Source organism: Cryptotermes secundus, unplaced genomic scaffold (assembly GCF_002891405.2).
Source record: "Cryptotermes secundus unplaced genomic scaffold, Csec_1.0 scaffold1084, whole genome shotgun sequence".
Taxonomy (NCBI): Eukaryota; Metazoa; Arthropoda; class Insecta; order Blattodea; family Kalotermitidae; genus Cryptotermes; species Cryptotermes secundus.
In genome coordinates, this window is record NW_019724603.1 from 357,408 (window position 1) to 366,155 (window position 8,748).

Genomic DNA, 8,748 nt, shown 5'->3' on the forward strand with positions numbered 1-8,748 from the left:
GTGGAGGGCTCTTGTGAACACGGCAATGAACCTTCGGGTTCCATAAAGGCTGGGATTTTCTTGAGTAGCTGCAGAATTGGCAGCTCCTCCAGAATGGCTCAGTTCCATGAGTAAGTATGTAAAGAGGGTAAAGAGAAGTATCACGTTGAAATCTCAAATAGGTTCGCGACCTTGGAAAACTTTGACACTGATGTGAATGTTAATACAGCTTGGGAAACTATTAGAGAGAATATCAAAATTTCTGCCAAGGAGAGTCTAGGTTATTGATTGATTGATTGATTTATTTAACATCCATAACTGTTACATTGTGTGAACTGAAGAAGCATAAGCCATGGTTCGATGAAGGATACTCAAAATTACTAGACCAAAGAAAACAAGCCAAGAGAAGCAGGTGGCAAGCTCTGATCTTTAACCCTGAAAGTGCACATGACATGTTTCTCTGAACTACACAACATTACAACCCTGAAGACTATATTCTTCAATGCAGTTATTGTTTATAAATGTAGATGAATCACCAAATACCCTGCCATTCAAAACTGTCCAGTTACTGACAGCATCATAAAGTAACCCACAGAAAGAAAAGCATAATACTGAAAAGGATAATGACAGAAGGAAAATTATAACAACATAACATAATTTTTTGGAATAAACCAAAAATTGATAATGATAAATGAAGTAACTTTAATTGAAATGATATCAGACATAAAGTGATTCACTACATTTGCAGTATTTAAATATCATATTGCATGAAGAGTAGTAGGACATGGCAATGAAGGAGATAAATAAGAAAAGACTGTTGAAGAAAAGAAGTTCATCTTATTTTATGAGAGATATATCATACAAAATTTAAAATAGTTAAGTACACATTTAATGACACAAAAGTGAAATTTTAAAGTTTTGTGTCAATAATAAATAAGCATAAAGGCCAATGATATATGTCCAACTGCAAAGATTGCATTTGGAGAAATATGTGTAGTCCAATTTGAGGTACAATTTTGACCCTTATTATATTACCAAGTTTATTCAAGAATCTTGTAACTTAAACAGTTTAATTCAGATATATTTATGTTTAATTATTCAATCAACTAAGCTGTTCACAGAACTGATAAAACAAAATTTAAAGAAAAAACTATTTCCATGGATCAAGCTTTGAGTTTATTCATTGTAAAACCCATTCTTTGCTCCTCCTGATAACATGACAAACCAGTTCTGAACCTGATGAGATGCATTCAGTGTCGTTCATACACAAACCTGCACTCATGAAGAAGATCATAACATCTAAGTCATCAGTTTCAGAATTCAACATGGACATGAGAACTGTCTACAACTAGTTTGAAAATAAAGACTGTTGTCTTCTGGGATGTGATGTCTGTTATGTAGTCTAGTACAAGTTAACAGACATTTCAGAGAAACACACACACCCCCCATCTTCAGGGTAAAAAATAAAGACGTGCAAGCAATTATCTTGCTTCTTGTTATTTCCTACACTTGCTCTTAACACTGTGTAGTCTGGCAGAAGTTCACTGATGCTCTGGAGGAATGTGTTAACTTCATGGCTGAAGAGTATACAGAGCACACAAAAGTAAGTTGCTTGCTTGCTGTCTGCTCAGCTTATTATTTTACCATGAAGATGGAGGCAATATTTTTCTCCTATTCACTGGTAAACTTTCACCAGTTTACACAACAGTGCACCCCAGAAACATTGCCACAAGAACTTTAGATCTCATTTAGTTGAAAGATGCTTTATTTTCAATCAAGGATTATTTTTATTTTATAAAATGACAATTCTGAGCATAAATTCAATTGCTGTAAGGAAATGTACACAACCTTAGAATAATCTTCATTTTCTTCACCATGAAAAACAAATAACACAGTAATATCACACCAAGACATTAACAGATAAGTAATAAAATGAATAGTTCATACACTCTGCCTAAAACATCTCTGAGGCAATGTCATACATCAACAACGGAACTTTATGAATGAAAATTCCTGTATGTTCACCTCTCCTGTATGGTTATTTTGTTTCTCATTGTATGATGCAAATGGAGTCTAGTTACTTTCTAATGATGGTGAAATAATCTATGTGACTATCTAATAATGACACACCTCCAAAGATGTTTTGGACTGACATAATATTAAAGATTGTGTAAAAGGACTGTACAAATTGAAGACAAAAAAATCTGTTGATATAGTATCTAAAGATCGTGGGTTTTAATTAAATTAAGGTTATATCACATAGTAATGATTCAGATGTTACACAGATCAAGTCTACAATGTATAACCTGCATCATATAAGCCATATGGAGCACCAAACACTGAAAAATTCAATCTGCATCATAACCTCTTCAGTCTCTATTTTTAGCATTAGATGCAGATCCATTGCACATTATAAAGAAACAAATAAATGTAAAATTTTCTGTATTGTGGACATGTATTATTAAATCATACAACCTGGCCCATACAAAGCCTACAGTAACAGAAACTTGACATAGGAGATTTGTTAAGCAGCACATGGCAGGAAAGTGCTACACAACCAAATTATGGAATGCCGTAACGAGGTCTGAAACTACATTCCTTTCCCTCTTAGACCCTGAAAGTTGTGTGGTAAGGATAATGGAAAAGAGAAAGGAAAATACAGGGATGAAAATGGCTCCACAGAACTACACAGATGCTCGAAGTCAGCAGAAGAGCCTTGGAAATGACCAGCATATAGTATAAAGGACATCTTCACAGTAGATGTTCAGGAATTCCTTCCTACATGTCACTATTAGGAATAATATTTACAACACTGTAAGGCACTTGTTAAGAAAAAAAAAAAGTGCACTTGGGAATTATATACATAGCATCCACCTGTGTCTATCTCCATTTCCAGCCCTGGATAATGAAAAAGAGAATAAGAAAAAGGAGATAAGGTGGGGAATATGGAGGAGGAAAAGGAGGGGTAGGAAGGAATGGGAAAAGAGCACAAGAAGTGGGAGAAGAGATGAGTAGGAAGATGAATGAGCAGATGTAGAACAGAAAGTTGGAGGACAGCAAGCAAAGAAAATTAAGAGATGAAGGAAGTTATGAAAAAGTGTGTGGAAAGAAAGGATGATAAAGTTAAAGAGGGGACAGGGAAAGGAATAAAATGAAAGGTGAAAATAAGAGCAATTCTTTTTATGTCCACTCTCCTAGAAAAGGTATGAAAGAGTTGTACACAATGCTTTATAAAATCAGAAAGAAGTAATTATACCAGTCTATCATTTGTGGCACTAAAAGAAATTATATACCTACACTGAACTGTAAAGAAAACGAGAAAGTTTTCATTATGTACTTAAGTAGCTTCCCTCACACAACAGAACATTTCTTATTATTAACAGCACTTTTATGTTATATTTGTAGTACCTCTTCATATGGGACACAGCCCTGTCTTTACTTCACTGATGTACAATAGAACAAGGATATGTTTTCCTCTTCACTGACACACTTATACCAATTAACTGCATGTTACATAAACCAAAAAGATTACTTTTGTAGTTTCATTAATGGAAAATGTAACTGTCTGATCTGTGGGCTGTATTGACTTAAACATTCCAAAAAATTGACCTTTATTGACTGTATTTCATTTTCTATGATGGCACTGACAAAATTTAAACTTGGCACTAATGGAGTTTATATTGCAAAAAATATGACACCAGGCCTGGTGGAGCTAGCTAATCCAGTGCATGCATTGCCACAGCTGGGTCATGTATGGCCAATACAAGTTAATACTTACATGACTGAATTTTTTTATGCTTAAATTTTAAATTGGAACGTTGGATTTTTAAAATACAGTTATGTTCCCTGAGTCTGAATATATATGTACATGGTTTTGTTTCCTTAGTATTTTGTGATATTTTCAAATAAACCTTACAGTACCCAGGAAAATTGGTCAACAAAGAAGACCTGCTGTGTGAGCAGAATAAATATACTGTCTCATGATTCCTTTATATATAATACAGTGCGTTCAGTTGAGGAGGAAACTTCGCAAAACTGCTGACTCAGCCCAACACTCCTCACATATTGCTACTGTAACTGCTGATAGCAGAATGAGTCATTGGCGTTTATAATGTGTTGTTACAGTTACAGCAGCAATCTGTGAGGAATATTGGGCTCTGTCAACGGTGTTGTGAAGTTTCCTCCTTGATTGAACACCCTGTACTTATATGAGCGTTTTCTGAAGTTTTATGTTGGTTCCAATTCAGATTTACAGTGAGGTTCATGGTTTATTTCATGATGTTTTACGAATCTACATTATATAATGAAAAAATCAATCAGAATAGCCAGTGTCCCAAATACAAGTCTAGAACATCATTACTGTCAGACCACTGGGCTCAGTTCTAATTTATAAATGTAAAAATTTTGGTTTAAATATCAGTGTGGATAAATGCATGGTCATGAAAATAAGCAAGAGGAAAGGAGACATGAAAAGAGAGAGAGACAGAAAAAAAAAGGAATTACTATAAAGTGGCAAGTTTTGAATACTTAGGAAGCAAAATACTGACAAATGGAATAGTAAAAAAAGTAACAACAGAAACAATAAAAATGCATGAAAATCTTATCATCCAGTTATGGATATAATTTTGGGAGTGGGAAATGCAAAAGTCAGGCAAAATGTATTTATTTAAAAATTAGTACAGGTCCATATTAACATACAGAACAGAAACATGAGCATGGACAAAGAGAGATATTAGTAGAGTAATTGCAGATGAGATAGAATTTCTAAGAAGTATAGAAGGAAAAAACAAGAAGTGAGGGATGTAGAGAAAATTTAAAGATAACTAGATATGTAGACAAATTAATAAACAACAGGACGACATTTTATGAATGACAGAAAAGAGAATTCCAAAGAAGGTTTTGAATATCTAGAAACATAATGACTAAGAAAAAGACAAGGTCAAGATATGAAAAACTGGTTGGGGAAGAGGTTACACAAAAGGAAAGGCAACATAGGAAGAAAAGTAGGAGAAGAAGCTTTGGGAAGAAGACATTTGACAACTCACACGAAAGTGGATATGTCAAAGGTGGAGGAACAAAAAGAAGATGAGGAAGAAGAAGAAGAAGAAGAAGAAAAAGAAAGGAGTGAATGAGCAAACGCAGGAACAGATGAATGTATGAATGGAACAGGAAAATGAAACTCTGACATGATTCAAAGAATTATAATATAGGATTTAGTTTTGCTTACTGCTCATAACATAGGTACCGAAAATGTGTATATTATGAATTTATCTGATATGCAAACGAGAACAATTAAAACAGGTAGTTGTTAATTCATGGGTGCGCTGTTGGTAATGCTATCTGGGAGCACAATTTCTTTATGTCACTGTGGAGATAATCACTTTACTGAAACATTGTGAACACTAAAAATACAATCAGTTTGAGTTTAAAGAGTACTATCTTCTTGGATGTGATGCCATGTAATCTAGTAAAGTTTACTGAAATATTTAGAGAGATGAACTGCCTCCATCTTCAGGATCAGAGACTACATACAACAAGCAACAAGCAAATAGTAAGCAATCTCTCTGTTTGCTTGGCTTATTCTTCAACCCTGAAGATATGTTTCTCAGAAATATCAGTGAACTTGTAAAACACTACATGGTGCCATAACTAAGAAGATACTACTGCTCAAAATCACTGCTGTGAGAATCTCAAATCAAATAGTTACTTCATACTTCTGCATTGTTTCTGGAGTCAACATTACAGTCTCTTGCATCTCCTTGTTGGCCACAGCATTGATATTTTGTCTCCTTTAAGTTTTGTTAAAGATTGTTTCTATAAGAATGCAATGGTTCCTCTGAATAAAATTATACCATATTAGCCCAAATATAAGGTGAGATTTTCTTCAAATACTGCTTCTTAGAAAGTTAAAGTTGCCTTATTTTCAGCTTCTTAAGAATAAATATAAATATGCTCTTATGCTCATGACTCTCAGAATTAAATGACATATTCAAATTTGTGACAAAAAAAGATATGTTGCCATTGAAAAGAATAGGGGATCATCATCATCATAATCAATAACCATTATTGCTGGTGTAGGCTAAATCTTTATTCAAGTATGTAAAAAAACCAACAGATATTTACACCTGTCTGACTTGTGTAATGAAAATATCATCCACATACACTTCACCATCATGCCAGCCATATTATATATACAAAATTCTAGTGAAGATTTTATCCTTTTAAGTGAGTGTAAATAAATACAAAGATAGTTATTGCACGAATTACTCTTATGCTTTAGTTAGAAATATCATCCATCACGATACTGTTAAAGGCCACTCTTATAAGACCACATTTTAAAACTGTGTAACACCAAATTTAACATTCTTACAGCGCACCATTAACACAACATATTCCTAACCTTCACGCCTACTAACATACATGAGCCTCAGAACTATACAACTATATTTTGCAGCATCTTTGTTTATTTCTTGGAAATGTTACATCATGGTCTGCTAGACCAGTGTTTGAAATACACCTTATTCATAATCTGTTATAACAGTCTGACACATTCCAAAATGTCATTGAGAATTCTTCAGTGATCATGTTCCTCAAACTGAAGGCATAAACTTCCCAAGAAACTTATTAGAAGTGTCAGTTTTTAGAAGTGATTTTGTTCATTCTGAAATAAATGGACAGTGACTATGTGAACATGTGGGAATCTATGTTTAAGAACATATTACTTATTTAACTTACATCACATGAAACACATGGCAGGCTAGGAGAAAGTCTACAGCCAAACTGGTTACATAATTCTATATGTTCATGAAAGACTAAATACTTAATGGCAGCCATGGGAATAACCTCTGTGCATGTTGTCTTGGAATGTGTGATGAAAAATAAGTAGCATTCACTGCAAGTTTGATTATAGTTCTTTGCATTCTCATAGAGTAATGAGAGTCACAAATGAACCTTGAAGAGTACCGTCTTCTGGTATGTGATGCTGTGTAGCCCGGTCGAAGTTCACGAACATTTTGGAAAAACAAGCTGCCTCCAACTTAAGGTTCAAAAAGCATGCCAAGCACAAAACAAAAACCAAGCAGAACACAGTGCATCATATCCCAGGAGATAATAGTCACCACCATGAGAACCTCGTTTCCACCATAAATGAACCCATTTGTAATTTCTGGATTTTCAATAGTCTTACACCTTTAGTTGTCTCATATTACATTTATAAATTAAAGAGAAAGCTGCTTTGACTCATTATTGGAATTTTTTTTAAAGTTAATCATGTGCAAGATTTATTACAGCATCATGAAATATGTATCAGCTGCACATTCAGGTTCACTGCACTGAATTCTGGGGGGTGGGGGGGGGGACCTTAATAATAATTTGGTTTTGTGCATTATACAAATATTGCAATCTATACCTTCTTCTATGTTCGTACTATGTATGTCACTACAGCAGCACTATAGTTTACTTGCTGATACACAGACTTTCTTTCTGATTCTGTATTCATTCTACAATTTTACCTGACAAAGGCAATGTAAAGTTCAACTTACTGGTATCTCAGTATGTGAAAATTATCAACTTATCTATATTAACAAGTACTTTTTTTTTTCAGAAATACATTTCAATACACCAAAAATATCACAATACATATCCATATTATTCAGGCAACACCCTGGCAATGATGTATTAAACTTTAAGAACATTTGCTGTGGAGACTTCTGCGTACAGCGGCCAGCGCCAAGTTGTTAGCGGGACGTTTCCCACTATCATATCAACAGCTACAGGCAGAAGAAATAAAAACTTGTAATAAAAAGAAATAACAATCTTTTTACTTTTATGAAAGTTCTTTCTCCTAATAAACTGAATAATTCCACTTTCTCTATATTCCCTGGTATTACTCGAGAGTTGAAGCACCTTCTGTCACTTTTATTGATGTTGTTGATCTAAGATGAAGATCTGCTGTTGATGCCTTTACATAATAATCTGCTGCTCGACCATTGCTGTAGCCATTTGTGATGTAACCATTTGACTTTTCTGAGCCTGTGGTGTGACCATTTGGTAATGTACCATTTGTTGAACCAGCCTTAAACACAAGAAAAACACTGTAATATTTGGCCAAACTGGTGAGTATCTGTCTAGCCGGGCAACACGAAGCATGTTGTGGCAAGATTTGGAATTATCAAGTACGACACAGTGGACAGTGTTTGGGTGATTCGGCCACCAGAAACAAACTAGGAAATCACATTCTAAATTTCGCTAATAGTTTCAATTTTTGTTATGTACACTTAATAATAATCATGCTTTCTATTAATACACAGCTGTACATTATTCTGAATAATCAAAAATGCAACAATTGGGCAGAACCGTAAAAAAAAACAATTCCTATCTCTAGCTACAGTTTCCACAGATAATCCTTCCACTGAGCCACTCTTATGTATTGAATCATTATTTCACTGAATATGCATACTATCAATAACGAAAGTTTGTTTTTATCAAAGGTTAAGGCTGCAATACTGAGTGAAGCATAGGCACCTCTCCCTGCTGCCTGGCAGTCTTTACATAACTGTTAGCAACATTTATTTTACACAATGATAAAGAGACAGAGGCAAGCCTGAGGCTTGTACAGAGTGGGGCCCAGAAACTTCCTTTTTTTTGAAGGCGAATAAAAGAAAAATTACTGTTTACAGACGAAATTTATGTTTAGCTAATGAAAGAACATACTTTAAACTTTTAAATCATGTAGTTTGAAGCAAAATATCTTGAAGGTGGTGGCCAACA

General features: G+C 34.4%; 1 protein-coding gene across 1 annotated transcript in view; it reads right to left on the minus strand.

The window, feature by feature from the left end:
* Nucleotides 1-796: 796 nt before the first annotated feature.
* LOC111862520 (elongation of very long chain fatty acids protein AAEL008004) overlaps nucleotides 797-8,748 on the minus strand; it is a 144,575-nt gene continuing 136,623 nt past the window's right edge. Inside the window, exon 9 of the mRNA XM_023847991.2 lies at nucleotides 797-8,053. Within this exon, the coding sequence (XP_023703759.1) occupies nucleotides 7,865-8,053 (189 nt within the window). The 3' untranslated portion in view covers nucleotides 797-7,864. The remainder of the gene's footprint in view (nucleotides 8,054-8,748) is intronic.